The sequence below is a fragment of the Falco cherrug genome, chromosome 5, assembly GCF_023634085.1.
Source record: "Falco cherrug isolate bFalChe1 chromosome 5, bFalChe1.pri, whole genome shotgun sequence".
NCBI lineage: Eukaryota > Metazoa > Chordata > Aves > Falconiformes > Falconidae > Falco > Falco cherrug.
The window spans coordinates 56,849,635-56,868,295 of NC_073701.1; the positions used below are offsets into that span (position 1 = coordinate 56,849,635).

Consider the following 18,661-nt stretch of genomic DNA (forward strand, 5'->3'; position numbering starts at 1 on the left):
TCTCTGTAAACTTCCCTAAACACAGCTGACAGCCATCCACATGTGTGGCTATGGTTCACAATAAACTTCCCTGCAACAGCATTATGAGTGGACAGGCAGTCCTTAAAAAGGTTTGCTATTTGATGTTCCTGCACTATTTAATCCAAAGACTTCTTCGTTACAGCTCTGCATCTTTCCTTGGCATTATGGCTTTCTTCTGTTTTACCTCTGCCACAGCATCATCAAATTTTGAGTCACAGGTGTCATCTGGTACATAGGCTAGAGCTACTTCTCTTTCAAACTGTCTGAAGGTTCTGCAACAAACAGAGATCAGCATTTCCACTGCTGTTTCTGTTCCTGTTGTACAGCCCTATTCCTACAGTGGAACATTTAAAGTGTTCTTATGAAGTGCATCCATTATCTCCTCTCCCGAGGAAAAGGTTTTTGCTTCCTTTGATGTCAGTTGTTCCTAATTGTTGATTTGGGGGTATTTGATAACTATTCAACATAGTTCTTTTCTGCCACCCTGTAGTGTGTTGTATCATATGGGTAGAGGGGGTTATAGCAGTTAGTTTCTGGTACCGTAGAGGAGGATGACCCATCAACAATTTAAGTGCTTTGATCTGCAACTTCAGAGTCAAACTGTTAATGTTAGTAGCTGTAATTCTAGTTCTACAGATTGAAAATTGATTTGTCTCTTTGATCTTCAGTATGCCTTTCATGTCTGAAGAGTTTAAGGGAAATTTATTAGTGATGATTTAAGATATGTGCTAATACAAGGACATAAAGCTTGGGACAAACCTTTCATTCTTCAGTTTTCTCAATCTGTGTGAAACTGATGCATGGAAAACTAAATCTACCTGTTGATACGAAGGCTTCTAGAGTCCCTGTACCTGTTTGCAATTATGTTGTCCCCTTATAATTTGGGGGTGTCAGCAATCTGACAAGATATACTCGTGGCAATCTTCAGGACTGGGAGCACTGCAAGAAAGTTCTGTTTACCTCAGGCACTGGGCAGGGAAGTGCCATAGGGATTTGATCTTCTGCTTCCAAACTGCATGGAGTCTGATGGAGACCCAGGGCATGCTCTTTATTTTGTGGTTGTATATGCTGGTGTGGACATTTTTGATGCCTCTGATTCCAGCAGTCCTCAAGTCCAAAGGAAACCATTAATGATCTCAATGCTGATTGAAGTTGCCTTGTTATCAAGAACTGCTGTTGAGGGTCGTACAAGCACTTCTGTCTCCAAATTTGCTAACAAAATGTTGGGACTGTGTCCTTCCCTCTTTACCACTGTTGACACAGCTCCTGATTTGGCTATCACTGTCCTGATGCAACCAATGTTTTTAGATGCTTCGCAGGCTGTTTGTGATTGATAAGGGGACCAAAGCAGCTGTTGTCTTGATGCAAATTCTGTGGTCTTTGGGCTGTATGAAGGTCTGTTGTGCTGTAGCTCCCTGTTGTTACAGGATGTGGCATTTATCATCTTGCAAAGCAGCGTCCCTGTTTTTAACATTGGTCAGATATTCCTGGAACATTAGCCACTGCAGTGATGTGTGGGAGTATCTGGAGCAGATGTAGTGCTTGGTAGAGCAGACTTGTGATTGCCGTTTGCTTTAAGGGTTCAGAGACTAGTTTCCAAGAAAGAGTGACTGGAGATTTATTGCTGTTTATGCTCATGGTGTGTATTTGCTGCTGTAGTTAAACCAAAGGTGTGTCACACATTTGGTGCATATACACACTCGCATTCAACCTGGCTTCAGACTTCTATCTGGAATGCTGCTGGATTTGATGAGGAACTGAAATGACAATAGGTAGGCTTTGTCTTTAAGTTTGGGCATGCCCTACTTGAAAAACTAGGCCTTGAGTATGACTCAGGCTTGGTTAACAGGGTGTTTGTATAACTTATAACTAGATGTGTAGATTATTAAGTTCCATTATTGATAATTAACCTCCTTCCTTCTAAGTGTCATTGGGCCTAAGACTTGTTTTTCTTTTATAATTGGCATTTGTGTGTTTGGTAAAAGCCATCTGATGGAAGAAGAATGAAAATGGACAGAAGCAGGTTACTTCTCTATCAGGCTGGTTTGCCTGTTTCTTGTGTGACAGAGCAGAGTTTCCTAAATACTTCAGTCTCTGTTGTAAGATTTCCTTTGGCCTCCTTAGAGGAAAGAAGGGACAAGGGCAGTGATCGTCCCCCTGTACTTGGCACTGATGAGGCTGCACCTCAAATACCGTGTTCAGCTTTGGGCCCCTCACTACAAGAAAGACATTGAGGTGCTGGAGCATGTCCAGAGACGGGCAGTGAAGCTGGTGAAGGGTCCGGAGCACAAGTTTTACGAGGAAAGGCTGAGGGAACTGGGGTTATTTAGCCTGGAGAGGAGGAGGCTCAGCGGGGACCTTATTGCTGTCTACAAGGAAGTTTGTAGGCAGGTGGAGTAGGTGTCTTCTCCCAGATAACAAGCAACAGGACAAGAGGAGATGGTCTCAAGTTATGCCAGGGGAGGTTTAGATTGGATATTAGGAAAAATTTCTTCACTGAAAGGGTGGTCAAGCATTGGAACAGGCTGCCCAGGTAGGTGGTGGAATCCACATCCCTGGAGGTGTTTTAAAAATGCGTAGATGTGGTGCTTAAGAACCTAGTTTAGTGGTAGACTTGGCAGTCCTGGGTTAACAGTTGAACTTGATGATCTTAAAGGTCTTTTCCAATCTAAATGATTCTATGATTTCTGTTCTATGATAGAGCATAGTGGTCTTAAATACTTTTTCTCAGAAAAGGCGCTTTCTCTTTCAGTTACTGCACTGACTCGAAGTTCGATGAAGCAATCAGATGTGTCTGCCCTTCTGGGAACAGGAGGGAAATCTCCTCTGATTCTACCAACTTCTGGACTTTTTGGCAATCTGTCAATGGTAAGATGGTTAGAGGACCTTTTTCTCTTTTGTTCCTGTGAAACTTAGAAGAAACTACAAGTTTACTGTGTTTCAGTGTTGTTTGCACCAATGACAAACTAGGTGGTACAAGCTTGCTAGTACTACTGTTGCTGCTTGCAACTAGTATTATTTATTACTGTGGTGTTCTTTGAGATGATGCAGTGAGGAATAAGAGGGTTTAAAGGGCTTGCTAAATAGAACCATAGAATCATAGAATGGTTTGAGTTGGAAGGAACATAAAGATCATCTAGTTCCAGCCCCTCTGCCATGGGTAGGGAATACACCATGTGTGTTAAGCTAGTCCTTGTAACATCAGCTGGTGACTGCAAAAATCCTGACTTTGCTTGTTTACAAATTCAAAGCAATTCACCAAAAAGGCTGAAAGACAGGTAAATGGTTCTGATTCAAATTGCTTAATTTTTCACAGCTGCTTTACAGCCTAGTCAATGTTACTCTTTTTTTACTTTGAAAGACAAAATACTAAGTAAACATTTAGCGTAATTGAATATGAAAGTTTAGAGTGATTTACTTGTTTTAAGAGAAAAAGTGATACATGGTGTTGTAAAGTAACCAGTCTTATTAGATTAGCTTCTACTTCAGTTATTTCTGAAAAAAAAATAATAAATGATGATTTCCTTTTTCCAGATTAAGATTTACCTTTTCGGAGCTGTTTATTAAAGGCATAGTTGCACCTTATCTAAAGGCAGTTATTTAACTATTAGTTGTTTAGGATTGCTCTGTTTATACGGTTCATATAGAAGGAAAAAGCTTGGAGGTAGGCTTGTAATAGTTTGAGATTGCTATTTATTTTCCTTATGTTGTTCTTATGCATTTAGTTGGATGAAAGTAGCTGGACAATGGCACTCTCACCTCAGCAGACAGGCATATTTGTAAATCTGGACACATCCAATATGACAGAAGATGTCACTATGAGCGCTGTACTGTTGCGTGAGGATGATCCTGGGGAAGCTGGTGAGACATTCTGAAGTTTTCATAATAATTGATCTATTTTTATTTGTGGGATATAAATATACAAGGTGGGTTTTTTTCTGTGTTATTTGCTGACACTTCTTTGTCAAAACCAGTCTAGTTTAAAGAGTTCAGAAAGTTAATCTCTTGAAGCTATTGGTGTTCTGAGAGTTTGTCTTCTGTGGAAGCTGATGGCACAAATGGGATGCTCTGGTGATCTAAGACGCAAACTGGATTAGTTTTGTGGAGATAAGCAAATGAATTTGTTGTTAAAACTTCTACAGATGACAGGTTTACAACAAAAATTTTATAATTATTTGACTTGACTCGTAGCTTCTGTGTGTCTTACTATTTTAGCTGATAAGTTTGTCTGACTTCATGGGTTATAAATAGGTTCATATCATCATTGTCTTCATTTAGATTTGCAAAAGATGAGATGCCTTGTCATCAGATGTATTTTTTTGTAGTCTGGGATTTTGTTGTGTTGACTAATACGGGTGTTTCTTCTTGAATCTGTTCTAGCTACTATGAGCATGTACTCAGACTTTCTGCATTCCTTCCTGAAACATACATCAACGACCATTTTTGAACTTGTGGATGAGTACGAAAGTATTTGTAACAGTCAGGTAAGTAGTTTGCTTGGGTTTTTATTACTTTATATTACAGTCCCTACCCAAAGTAGTATTGCTTTTTTTCTTTAAGCTGAGAAGCCTCAGTGCTTAACATAGATACTTTAAATCTTCTGGCTGGTTGCAGTCTTATGAGTCACTCAGCGCTAGCACTGAATAGCATCTCTGTTTCCTCATACACCACTTTGGCACAGGAATACCCATTGTGTAGCTTGCTTAATACTAAAAATGTCATCTGGCTGCCATTCCACTACAAGTGTCAAGTGACAGTAAACATTAGCAGATGTATAGATTTTTTTTGTTAATAATAACATGTGTTAAAATGCACTTATTTCTCTTGCGTATAAATAAAATCATTTTATTATGATGCTTTAAGAGTTCTCTGCTACATTGCTAACAGGCTGGCAGTAGAGGGCTCAACGTTAGCTTTAATGTGTCTCTGCTTTTAGACATGTTTTTTTATTTGATTGGCTATTGACTGACAGTTCAGGATCAGCAGGGATTTAGTATGAAAGAAAGAAATTATGAATCTTCTATCAGTAAGTGTTGATCACAAGAGAGGTGGGCAGGTATTTTTCTTAAGAGACTTCATACCTGTGTCTGTTAAAATGCATTCTTGGTAGGAGCTTGCTCACCCTGTGTTGTGCAAATTTGTTGTTGGGGCTGAGTTGGAGAACACTGAGATCTTTAATGAGACACATACCACAATTGTGTTCCCAAGTGGGAAGCAGACAAGAGAAGGAAAATAAATGTGAAATGTATTGTTTTGTGAGATGGTGGAATTTCCAAGCTGAAATGGAAAAGAAAGTCTGTTCCATTCCTCCTGTTTGAGAATATGGATACTATCTACAAGATCATGGAATACTGGGTGGTTGTTTTAAGCCATGTGGAACTGGGGGGAGTTGGCTGTTGCCAAGGACCTACAAAAGCAGAGTGAAAGATGCTGCTCCAAGGATTGGCTTGGATGTTGCTGACAGGGCTTGGGATGGGGGTGGAGGGACAGCCCTGAGCTCTCATGCTGTCTCTCAGCTGTACTCTGAGATCAGCCTCGTGGCTCCTAGCAGCCACAAACTCTTTTCATATTTGCTGGGAAGTAATAGAAGGGAGCAGAGATCATGCTTCTCTCTTGCATCATGATGGTACACCTCATTCTTTTCTCCAAACCTGTTGTCCACCTCTCACTTGAAAACTGATTAATATATTGATGCCTGACAAACTGGGTACTCGAGAAGACTTTATTGTCTAAGTTTTCTTCATAACAAATAAAGGAAAAGATTAGTTTCTTTTTGTTGATACTGTGAATTCTGTGGTAACCCACAGTTTGAGTTTCCTCGTTTAACAGAGCTAGAAAGGAAAGAGTATCTTTTAGGCACTGATAAATGCATAAATGCTGTCGCAAGTACCAGTAGGACTGACTTTGTTTGATAGTGATGTATATGGGAGAAAAGTTGGGGATTTTGGTTGTTTGGTTTTAGTTTGTTGAGTTGGGGTTTTATTTCCCCAGTGGTTGCTTTCTCTCCTTCCCAGTCTTCTGGTGCTTTTAAATTGATCAACATAAGCTGGTTTTATCCTAGGTTTTTACGGTACATTGCAAAACAAAGCTACTCTCTTGGTTTATGGCCTCTAGCTGTGTTAATATTATTTTTATTAATAATTAAGGGAATTGATGATGTGGAGTATCATCTACCTATTTTGAAGAGATGGTAATCAAACTTGGTTGTTGAAAGCATTCAGGATAGTGAAGAGATTGCTGTAATGGCTTAGAAAAAAATATAATGATGGGCAATATTAACTATGTATAAATTTATTTACCTCAGGTGAATATACTAGGGAAAATAGTTTATCGGGCAACTCCTGGACAGCAAAAGTTTTCAAAAACTGCCAGTGTCTTGTGGCTTCTCAAGCAGGAGATGGTAACTTGGAGACTGTTGTCCTCACTTTATAGGTAATTCTTTTGAAAAACATGTTATGTTTTTGCACTGAGCTGACTTTCTTGGAAATATTTTTTTTATGAGGTTGTAGATATAGAGTGAAACAATTAAGTGCCTATTAATAATCTGTTTATGGAACTAGGTACTGATATGTCTAATTATTATCTGTTTACAGAAATGAAAGTTGTAAACAGGCCTATTCTTACTACTTTCGCAACTTCTATTATTTTTTAAAAGAACATTTTTGCAAAGGTATTTTTAAGTACTTTCACTTGTGCATTCTGCTGAATTTTCTTAGCTTATTTTAATCATTAGCGTTTTGCACTTTTATTTCTAGAGACAGAATACAGTCTGCACTGGAAGATGAAACTGCATTTGATATCACAGTAAGCTTGGACTATTTGGTTGTTGGTGGTTTTTTTTTAAGCGATGTAAGAAGCTAAATAAGCTAAATGTTGGGGGGGGGGTGAGAGTGTGAAACTAGATGATCTTTAAGGTCCCTTCCAACCTAAACCATTCCATGGTTCTAAATACAAGCTAAATGCTTGTATTTTGTTTTTACAATCTCAGTATTGCAGCCACTCAAAATTCAGAAGTGAAAGAATAAAAAGAGACTGATATGATTTTTATCAAGACAGATACTAAAATTATTTCATATATTGTGAAAAGTGAATTTAAATAGTCAGCTCTAAAGAGAAAATGCTAGTGTAAAAAAGTATTATACACTGTACTTCATGTTTTATTAAGTATTCCACATACACTTGGAAAACCAACTAGAAATAACTATTTATTTCGTTTTAAAAGTTACATCCATAGCTGTAATGTTCCCATAGGTCAGAGATAATTCTGCTTTGCCAAAAAGGAGAGCATGCAGTCTCAAGCTGTCTAGGCTTTGCAATCATGATTCCGATTTATCTGAAAAGAAATCCAAATTTTTTAGCATTCTTGTTTCAGCCGTAGTCGTCTTGTCTGTGTCAATACAGCGCTTCCAGCCTTTGCTGCCAGAATATGCTTAGGAAAACAACAATAAGTAAATTGACTCTGCCTTTATAACATTTATGATTGCAGTTGCTTTTTTCTCAGTCATATAATAGTTTCCTCTAGGATTCCCACTGCTACGTTGTTGCTATTAAATTAAACACTGCTGTGCCAAAACCCAATATCCTTCTACCTGTGTTTTTTAGGAAAATTCATCTTCTGTTCTTTTTTTATTGCAAGTCTATTTAAGGCCAACTTAATGCAGGACAGCAAATAGAAGGATCAGGGTTCTGGGTGGGGTATTTTGGGGGGTTTGGGTGGGGTTTTTTCTTCACTTGTTTAAGTGTGCATATGATCTTGAAAAATGTAAATTTTTTTATATATGCAGTAATAAATGGGATTTAGGGTAATATGAGTGCAGTCAGTGTAATCAATGGATCTACTGTGTAGAATCTTTCTGTGTTCATACATTTGTGAATTATATTTGGAGTCTTATTTTTACAGTTTTTAGTGTCACTGGATGTAAAAGATCACCCAAATAAAACAAATGCATAGTGTCATCCATTTTTAAAGAAGGGGTAGGGGAGATGTAGCATAACGAACTTGTAGAAAGTTCATGAGTTAGTGTGCGTGCAGTTTGGTATTTGTGGTTTTGTGGCAAGTTTTCTTTTCCATGAAGTAGTAATAATAATTTTTTTCTTAAACAGGTTTTAACTGCTAGTGAAAAAACAAATGTAGACAACTTGTTTCAGAAAGATTCACTTGTTCGACAAAGCCAGGTATGATGGGAAGTTTGTAAGATGAGAATGGAAATAGGTCAGTAGACAAATATTTATAACACTAATGTTCTACACACTTTTAAAAGATGTTTCTAATACTTATTTTTTTATATTCACTGAAATGTATTATTCTTTGTATGTGTAAAAATAAAGCTTTTTAGTCTCTAAAGATCAGAAATGTTTTTCAGGCTAGCTTGGAGAGGCTTAGGAAGGCTGAGAGCTATTCCCATTTGGAGCATCTGTTACTGTTGATGATGATTAATAAATTATTAAGTAGCACTGTAGTAACTGCAGCATCTAGTGAGAAATAAGAGATCAAGCACCTAAACAACCTTCATATTGGATAGTTAAAGTGGAATAGTCTTCATGGTACACCTTTGCTTACCATGTAGATAACGAGTAGGTCCAAGATGAGAGGAAGGCAATTAAAATATTATTTGTTACCTGTTTGTTTTAAAAATGCAATTTAATTTTATTCCAGCTGGTGGTAGATTGGCTAGAGAGTATTGCCAAGGATGAAATTGGGGACTTCTCCGATAATATTGAGTTTTATGCAAAATCAGTCTACTGGTGAGTTTAGACTTTCTTTGATTGTATACATGCTCCCATAAAGTGTAAGGTGCACAGACAAAGAATTGCTCTGAAAAAGTGGATTTTTAAAAAAGAAAAAATAGATGTAAAAATTAATATTTCCTACCCCTCTACTGAAGTATATCTTCTCAAAAGTCAGTTACTGCATTTGAGGAGGCAAGAATGGGACAAAAACCATCAAAGCAGCTTAATTTAATCTTTAACTTATTATTTTTCATAATAAGACACAGTAAAATATGGTCACCTGCTGATCTGTCTGTTATTTATGCTGGATAAAACAATTTCTATTACGTGTTTATCAGGTGGTCACTTCTTTGTCTGGCTTTAATTTTTGCCTGTTAAAGTTCTTGTCATCACTTTGTGTCATTGGCCCTTCACTAGAAGCTGTTATTGTCATCTTTATTATCAGTGATGGGGTTTATGGCAGAAAAGACCAAAGACTACCTACCTTTCATGGTAGATACCTAGAATAAACCTGCTTTTAATGGCCAGTGGATCACACTTTTCAGACCACATGTTCATCCTAAGCTGAATTTTTGTCCCAGACTGACTTTATAGTGAATGCTAATGAGCAGTTTTGCTCATGCAGAAACCAGTTCATAGTTAAATACATGAATGGTTGAAATAATGGGTGCTTTGGAAAGAAACTGAAGATATGTGAATTGATTCTAATACTGTACTACTTGTGAAATGTTGCATTTTCACAACAGTAGCACAGACCATTGATAATCCAACCAAACCAAGTTTGTCTGTTCTGTAACTGTATTCCATGTAACAAAAAATACATTTCAATATTTGTGTTTTATTGAAAGATGCTTGCCAAAAAAACATTTTTCTGAAAAACATTTCACTGCTTTCAGGGAGAACACACTACATACCCTGAAGCAGCGACAGTTAAATACATACATTGGAAGCTCTCGAGCTTTGGTAACAGAGTTGGTAAGTATTATTTTAAAATAAGGTTTGGTTTAAGGCTGGGTTTCAGAATTGGTTAGAGAGCATATATGATGTTTTCATAGCCTTCCACCAATTTTTAGGTAGTTGTACTATCCAAAAGTAGTTGAATTATCTGAATATTAGTACAGAAATTATGAGGCAGGACACCTCTGGAGTTTGTTTTGGGATAGGTGAACTTCTGTTTTCTTTCAGCAGTCACTTCCATACCCCACCCCACCCCCCATCACAAGTACCTGTGGTCTATTTGGTGAACTAAATGTCTTTATTGGTACTTTTTATGTCTGAAACAAACTCATGTTCCTAACCAGAAAAGCTTATAAAACTGTTTGGAAGCCCTTGCATATAGGGGCATGCTGTCTTTACACAGTAGCTAGTACAATGAAACCAAGTCCTGATGGGATTCCTTGAGAGCTCTATAATTTTATTTTACTTTATTACTTTTATATTTATTAATTTAATACTTTGATTTATTAATAATTTTACTATATTAGTAAAAGCAATAGGAGGGGAGTGAAGGAAAAGGACTGTCCAGTAGAACGAGGTAATGAACTGTCTCAGTGACAGCAAAGCAGTCATAGAAGATTAATTAAATTGGGGAGTGATCTGAGGTATTGATTGGCTTGAGAAAATGTTTGGATTACACAGAAGCAAGTACAGCTGTTGTGAAAAGCCTTCTTAGAAGGTGGAGGAGGAGAAACAGTCTGATAGGTAGAGAGGCAGAAGGAGAAAGGATGTTTGAAGGTGAGAACTGGAAGATGAGAAGTTCAGGGCAAAAAACAAGGTGGTGGAGTAAATATAGAGAAATTGCAATGGCTCCTTCTGATAGAAGCAGTGACAGAACAGGAATAAAATAAATGAGAGAGGAAAAACAGGGAGCTATCATGCTAGGTATTACATGGGTTGTACAGATTATTGGGCCAATGTGAAAAAATTATGCCAAATTATAAAACGGGGCAGGAAATCATTGGAAGATGCATATAGGCATTGTGTGGGTGGATGGTGAATTATTTCCTTGCAGGATCCAGATGCTCCTATAAGACAGAAACTGCCACTTGATGATTTGGACCGAGAAGATGATGCAAGGTTATTGAAGTATCTCTTCACTCTCATCAGAGCAGGAATGACAGATGAGGTAAGCTGCAGAAAGTTGTAGTATCTGCGTTAACTAGCTTAACCCATTTTAGATCTTACTATTAAAGTTAATGAAAAGCTGTGTACTAAAATGTCAGTTTAAGTTTGGTTTGTAATGATTTAATTTTCAATATATTATCAGTTCTGACAGTGATGGACTGCTAAATTAGTATTTGAATAAAATCTTGCATTTAGTTAAATAATCTGGAGTGTAGAATAGATGTTATGGAAAAAATGATGTATCTTTGGGGTTTTTTGTTGCTTGACTTTTTTTTTACTGTAGAGGCTTGATATTAAATAACGTCAGACAAACACACAGAATGTTTCAAAGATCTTTCTAACTGCATTTATAATGATCAGTGGATTATCATACAGGCTTCCTTCTAGATTTAGATCAGATATTAGGAGGAAATTCTTTACTGAGAGAGTGGTGAGGCACTGGAACAGGTTGCCCAGAGAAGCTGTGGATGCCCCATCCTTGGAAGTGTTCAGGGTCTTTAAGGTGCTTTCCACCCCAAATAATTCTGATATTAGACCGGAACGTGCTTGCAATTTTAATGAGAGAGAGAGGGCTTTTCTTAGAAATAGCATTAAATTAAGCAAACTTCATTGTTCAGCTCCTCTAATGTTCCCTTGGATATATGCTGTGAGCGGAGTTGAGGGAGAGAGTAGGGCCTGTTTTTATCACCTTGTATGAACGTTTGCAATGGCACATTTGGAGGTGTGTCCCGGGACTGAGAGCTGGGGACCAGTGCACCAGCTCCATAGGCTAATACTGCCATCAGAAGAAACAGTTTTTTACAGCAGTTACTCTTAACTAGTTAAAATAACTTTTCTTTCTTGCTTTCTACCCTTTGTTTTCTTACCTTTATTGTTTGGCAGGGTCTTCAGCAGTGAGAACTCTGATAAAATTTATCTGAGTATTCTAGAAAGCACATTATTATTCTCCCTTATCTCTTTCACTGTTAGTCTGCTTGTTCCCCCACCTTAGAGAATATATGATGCATATACTTTGCATTAATCCTTAGCTGAGTAACATCCAGGCAATTTTGGTCTTAAAGCTGTTCTGAATAACAATTCCCAGTTGTGAAGTGGCTTTCATGATTTAATCATGTAAATACTTGTGTTGTCTAAAGGCCTCAGCTGGAAACTGATTCCTTATAATTGGCTGTATGTATATATAAAGACATTAATGAGGGGGGCGGGAAAGGGACTTCAGATTCTTGTGCCCAAGACCTTAGACTTAGGAATATGGTTACTTGCTAGTATTCTGTTCCCATATGGTCTACATCTATTCATTTTCTGATAGTACGGGCACATGAGCACATTGCTACAGGGTGATATGAATATAAATTTGCAGCATCAGTTGTTCTGCATTTGCTGTGATGATGTCCCTACTGTGATAAGTATGAAGTGGGTTATTCACTACTGAAAGAGTAAGATAAAATACTTTGAGTTAACTTTGAATTAAGAATGAACCTCTACTCATTTAATACACAGCAGGTAAGCTAGAACAACTTGTCTGTTCTTTAATTTTAGTGTTTGTCACCATTCCCAAAATAGCTGAAGGTGTGCAGCCTTCTAGTGTAAAAAGAAAAAGATTTAGCTAAACAAAACCAAGACTGCATGTTGCAGTTTCTCTCATACTGTTTTATCAGTCCTGGAACACTACATAATCTTTAGCTGACTCTTTTTTTTTTCTTTTTTTTTTTTTTTTTTTTTTTAGGGTATAGGATTGGAAGAATTGTAGGCAAGCTTTTTTTGTAGTTTCTGTGCTACTTTCCATGCTATTCAAAATAGCTTTGAATTAAACCTGTTTGTACTAGCACACAGACTATTGAATATCATTATGGGAAAGGTGGGATTGATATTTTTAATTAAAAGTGCATGAGGGATTTGGAAGGCAAAGTCAATTGGAAAAGTAGATGTCTGTGTGAAGAGATGGATTATATATCTAAGCAACAAGATGACACCTTAAACGTTTAGATCAGAAGGATGCCTAAAGCTTTTTAAACTAGCAAAGATGAGAGCATATTTCTCACATTACTTTTTCAGTCAGTATTTATAGCAAAATGTTTAGTGAAAAAAAACCCACCAATGATTGTTTTGTTTTATTTACTTTGAGATCTTCCAGTAATTTTGAATTTAATATTCTTTGTGCTTATTTTTTGCATAGTAGCATCTCCACGCAAATAAACTGTTACAATAGCGTTCACATTTTTAAAGGAGAAACTGATGGTTTTCCTGCCTTGAAGTCTGTTGCTGAGAAAATCAATTCTTTTTTAGGCACAGCGCTTATGCAAGCGATGTGGTCAGGCCTGGAGAGCTGCAACTTTGGAAGGATGGAAATTGTATCATGATCCCAACATAAATGGAGGTATCTACTTCAAAGTGCATTTGAGACACATGTAAAAATAGGGCAGAGGGCTTTCTCTTGAAGATTTCTCTCTGTGGCAAAGAGAAATAGCTCACTCTTTTCACCTTAAGGGCCTGTTTTGTATCTAAAATATTTTACCATGTCTGTTGAATGTGTAAAAACTAATATGAAATTATTTTAGTTGAAGGTATGAGTTCACTGAATCCACTTAACATTATAAAGTCACTTTCTTTTTGAAAATCAAGCATAATCACTAGGAAATAAATGTCTCTGTATGCCAGTCAGATCTTCTCCACCTCCATATAATATTTCAGTCCGTATATTCTCAACATCTGACTTCCACCACCTAGCAAACACTTTGTTGCTTACAGACTCAAAGTTGGACTCTATATCCAGCTTCAGAAAGGTAGAATAGGACTGGAGTTCAGCAAATGTAAATGCAGGAAAACTACGTGCTTTTAAAATATTTGAAAATATTTCTTCTTAGTTCTGGGGTTCCTTGCGCGTGGTCCTATTTATAACACAGTACTTTTCTTTATGCTTAGGGCATTGCAGGTTTTAGCAAAGAATTTAAGAACATGTGGAAGTGTTGTACGTAGCCAGGTCTGGAGGGTTTAATGCTTTCCTACTTTTCAAATCCTGGTAGCCTGTTACTTTTATCTGCATGCTTCACCAGTCCTTGCCTTGTTTTGAGTGTACCTACCTAGCCTGCTCTTAGGTGGGTTTTAATTCCATGCTGCATGCCCTCAGGCAGGTGTGTACAGAACAGCAGCACTGAAGTAGTGACGTTTTTTAAAAGTTTGTATTCCTTAAGATACAAAATTCCTTTTCTCCTTGTGTCTTCCAAATGTAAACATTGTAGATGTGTTATGGTCAAAAACATTATTTTCTTCAAAGCTAGATAGCAGCTAAGCTTTCAAAATATTGTAACTTTAAGATGTGCGTTTACTGAACTTCCCAGAAAAGCCACCTTGTGGTCCAGTCAAAAGCATCAAAATGCTTTGGGAAGAATTCCAAAGAGATTGAAATTGGGTTTAATAATAGCGAATAGGCTTTCTCTTGTTACTGGTTTCTCTCATTTTTCAATAGCACTTCTTTTTGGTTGTCTCCCCACCCACCTCTTTTTTTTTTTTTTTTTTTTTTTTCCCTTGCATATAGGAAAAGAGCTGGAGCCTGTTCAAGGAAATCCATACAGGTGCATTTGGAAAATAAGTTGTTGGCGTATGGCTGAAGAGGTGAGATAATGCTGATTTGCTTGATATTGATATAGAAATCTGAACTTTTCCAAACTCTGTAATGTGATATTAAGTTAACCTACTGGCTCTGTTTGCTGCTTATAGGATTTGCAATTAATGTTTCTAAGAGGACTTCTGAAATAACGTATTTATGTCTTGCAGTGAGAAATCTACATAATCAGCACTAATTCTTAGGCCTCGGAAGTGTCTGGCTTTTTTTTATTTGGTTGAAAGTGAAACTGCTGACACTAACTTTGACTTTCATCTTGACTTAATTGAATGGGAAAAGAAAAATGTTGCTTTCTTTCCAGGTCAATATAATTTTTTTCTGGTAAGTTACAAGGGGGTGCCAGTGAAGGGAAAATCACTTGCTATTCCTGTGTTGGCTCCTGATAATGTCCTGTGATTTTTCCAGCTTTTCTTGGAAACTGTTAGATGCAACATTTTCTAATAGATTAATCTCTAATAAAATATAAAGTGACTAGAAAACTTACATGCTTTGTAATTAAAAGTTATAATTTTTTACTGATTATTTTAGGAGCAGTTTAATAGATATGAGAGAGCAATCTATGCAGCGCTGAGTGGAAACCTCAAACAGGTATGCCAAGCCTCCTAGTTAAGTGGTGTTTGGTAGCTGTGCATTTTCTCATATGTGACAGTGATATAATCAGAAATACTGCAATTACTGGACATTGTGCTTTTAAAGATCTAGTAAGCAGGGCAATAGCAAACATTGCTGTTTTAGTAGACGTGTTCCTTGTAGGATTTACGTGCCTTAATTAAATACACAGTAGACTTTTCTTAATGTTATTCCTGCTGACTTTCAGTACAAACAGTTCTAATGTTGTTGGTTTACTTCTTTTCTAGTTTACTATTATTTAAGAGCTTATATAGCTCTTGTGTTCCTGCTTATGCAGCATAGTCTTATGGATGAGTTGCTCTATCCAAAGATTGTTCTGTACAGAAATTTCATTATCGATAGGTTTTCTACTGTAAACTTCACAAAAATATACTTTTATCTTTAAGTAGTTCTCTCTTTTTATTAGTTTTAATCCTCCAGGTGTTTTTGCGCTCTCCCATTCCTAATTGATTTAAATGTATTTATTTATTTATTTTTAAGAACAGTGAGCAACACTGCAAACTATCATAAAAATTTTCTTGCTGTTACAGTAATCAGTGGTAAGCTCCTACTTCAGGAGCTTGATTCCTCTCTCCCACCCCCATCTTGGTATGATGTAGTAGAAATAAAGATAATGCAGAAAATAAAAAGAAGGGGAATAGGGAATGTTTTCAGGTTTTATTCATTGAAATTTAAAATCACTTATTTTACAAGAAAAAAAGCATTGTAAAATTATACAGACTTCTAGAACAGAAGATGCTTACCTTCTTGTGACATCACAGAGACATTTAATGAAATGAAGCTTCAGTAATTTCAGTAAAATTCTGTAAATTCAAAATTACTGTAAGAGAGAAGTGTCATGAAATGCAGTGTTTTCTCTGGAACTTGTCTCAGGGTTTCACTGCTGAAAGAGCCTAGCAAGATTCAGAGAAGAACTGGATATAAAATACTTCATATCACCACAGCGGCAGTACTTTTTCTCCTACCCTTCATCACTCGCTACTGCACCAAGACTTGTGCAACCATGACATAAACTAGTAAAGCCAAGTGAACCCGCTGAAAAGTGATTGGGCAGAAAAGTGGATAGTCTTCATCTGGACTGGTTTCCTGAGGTTGTACACAAGAGGGGGGAGTGATGCTGCCTCTGGAAGGAGGATAGGACAATTTGTATTGACTACCTTTGATATAAAATAATCAAGGAACTAGAGCATTATTCAGTGAAAGGACTTTTTTCGTATCCTGCTTTGATAAAGGAAAGGCTGCTGTTGAAGATAGTTGTTAGTCTGCTTTGGTGCCCAGAAATATGATCGTAAATTGCTGTTGCTCTGTTCAGATTCTGATAGTTCTCCATCACTTACAAATTTTGTGGTGTTTTGTGTTTGTTTTTTTTTTAATATGTAGCTTCTTCCAGTTTGTGATACATGGGAAGATACTGTTTGGGCATATTTCAGAGTCATGGTGGACACTCTTGTTGAGCAGGAAATCCGAACTTCAGTAATAACTGCAGAGGAGATGGAAGAGCTGCCTAGAGATTATTTAGAAACAAAGTAAGTTTTAAGTGAAATTATGTTTCTGCACTCAACAAAGTATCCTGTATAGTCTGTTTGGAATATTCAAGGTAACGTATTTTGCCTTTTCTTTCCTATTTGAAGCTGGACCTCTGAAAAAGTTTTTGAAGAGCTTCAGGCAACAGACAAAAAGGTACAAAATAATTACAGTGTTTCTCCTCACTGTTTACCATTTTTAACTATTCACTAGGTTCTACTTTTACTACACTATTTAATGAAATGCTCAAATATGCACAGTGACCAATTTATTTTAGGTTTTCTATGTCTGTAATGTGTAATTTCTCCATTCAAATAGATGTTTCTATATGCTGCCACCTTTTAATGATGAGAAAGATACAGGTTTTGTCTTTCCCCATATCTGCCAAATTAGCTGAGTGTGCTAAAGAAACAACTGACTAAAGTGTTGTCAGACTTACAAAGCAGTCAGAGTAAATCAGCTATTTACAGTTTGATAAAATGTGTAAAGATTGATGACATACCATTTTCTTTATAGGAGGTTTCAGTTTTCCTTATGGGAGGTTTGTGTGCATATTTCAAAACGTTTGAAAAATTTGAAGACATATTTCAAAATTATAAAGCATGTTTGCTTAAACAGAGTGTGTTTCTTTGTTACTTTTAACACCCAGGATACTTACTTCATTTAAGATGGCATCTATAACGTATCTTAATTTTGTAAAGATTAAATTGAAACTATGCTTACTTTTGTTCGATGGAAGACATCTAGCATTTATCACATAGCTAAGACAAAGGCATGTTGAAAGACAGCTTGCAGATTGATGTGGTCAGCCCAGCCGCCTTCGCCTGCCTAGTGCAATCATCACCATATAGCAACTTTACAGGTGGCATTTGAATTATAGTTCATGCATTAATTCCTCTACTGGGGGAAAAAAAAAATTCTTCCTCCTCCACTAAGTTTCACAGGCCTTTTCTTTTCTTTAAGGATTTATACACATGACACATGGTTGCTGCTTCTGTGACTTTGTAGATCTATTCTCTGTAACTTTGTTAGTTATTTTCCCCTTCAGAGCAAAATGCCCTTAGTCTTGGATCTATTCCATGAAAGTATTAACTGCACAGATCTATAGCGTAGTTCTTTCTTTCAGTTTGTCAATATTCTTGTAATTTGACATTGAGATAGCAAGTACCTTTTCTTCTGCTGTTCATGCAGAATACTCTTTGAAATAGGATAGCTTTTTTTCCCTAAGGAACCTTTGCTTTATTTATAAGTTTGCTTTCTTTACACATTAGGCTATAAGATTTTATTCAAAATTTGAACTTTCTTTTTCTCTCCCCAGAGGGTTATAGAGGAGAATCAAGAACACTATCATGTGATTCAGAAATTCATTATACTGGGAGATGTGGATGGTGAGCTTTTCTCTAAGTGATTTTTTTTAAATGTCAACTGACTACATTATTTCTAGTGACCTTTCCAGAAACTTATATGTGAGTGGATTTTAGAAACACACAGTAGGCAAACCCCACCTAAAAGCTAAGCTGCTGCTTTCATCAAGAACTGTAGGGACTTTCTGCAGTTTGACATACACGGTAGTTTTCAAAGAAATCATGAAATCATGGTAATGTGTCAGAATGTATGAGAGACTATTGCCATAACTTTTTTCTGAGAAATGACAAAATATATACAGCAATTGCTTAAGCCAAACAGCTAAATCTTTCTAAAACTGTTGCTGTTCTGTTTTATTGGGTTTTTGAGGTTAAATTTGATTTGTTGAATGAATGCATAATTTCAAAATATTTCTTAGGTGCTTTTTTCCCCCGTGATACAGCTAATACTGACATTTCCTTGGTGGCTATAGGTTTAATGGAAGAATTTAGCAGATGGCTTTCCAAAGACAGAAGTGTGCTCCCAGGACACCTCCTTCGTTTCATGACACATCTTATTCTGTTTTTCCGCACTTTGGGCCTGCAGACTAAGGTAAGTTCACTTGTATTTGATTTCTTGTCACAGCAATATATAGTCTAAATTAGA

The 18,661-nt window shown here is 36.7% G+C and overlaps 1 protein-coding gene across 1 annotated transcript in view; it reads left to right on the plus strand.

Annotated features, from left to right (window-relative positions):
- NUP107 (nucleoporin 107) overlaps positions 1-18,661 on the plus strand; it is a 32,040-nt gene that overhangs the window by 5,963 nt on the left and 7,416 nt on the right. The window contains exons 4-19 of the mRNA XM_055711182.1: positions 2,774-2,889; positions 3,747-3,882; positions 4,402-4,505; positions 6,326-6,453; positions 6,777-6,825; positions 8,125-8,196; positions 8,678-8,766; positions 9,648-9,726; positions 10,763-10,876; positions 13,162-13,252; positions 14,411-14,487; positions 15,026-15,085; positions 16,508-16,653; positions 16,759-16,807; positions 17,970-18,039; positions 18,489-18,607. Of these exons, the coding sequence (XP_055567157.1) occupies positions 2,774-2,889; positions 3,747-3,882; positions 4,402-4,505; positions 6,326-6,453; positions 6,777-6,825; positions 8,125-8,196; positions 8,678-8,766; positions 9,648-9,726; positions 10,763-10,876; positions 13,162-13,252; positions 14,411-14,487; positions 15,026-15,085; positions 16,508-16,653; positions 16,759-16,807; positions 17,970-18,039; positions 18,489-18,607 (1,499 nt within the window). The remainder of the gene's footprint in view (positions 1-2,773; positions 2,890-3,746; positions 3,883-4,401; positions 4,506-6,325; positions 6,454-6,776; positions 6,826-8,124; positions 8,197-8,677; positions 8,767-9,647; positions 9,727-10,762; positions 10,877-13,161; positions 13,253-14,410; positions 14,488-15,025; positions 15,086-16,507; positions 16,654-16,758; positions 16,808-17,969; positions 18,040-18,488; positions 18,608-18,661) is intronic.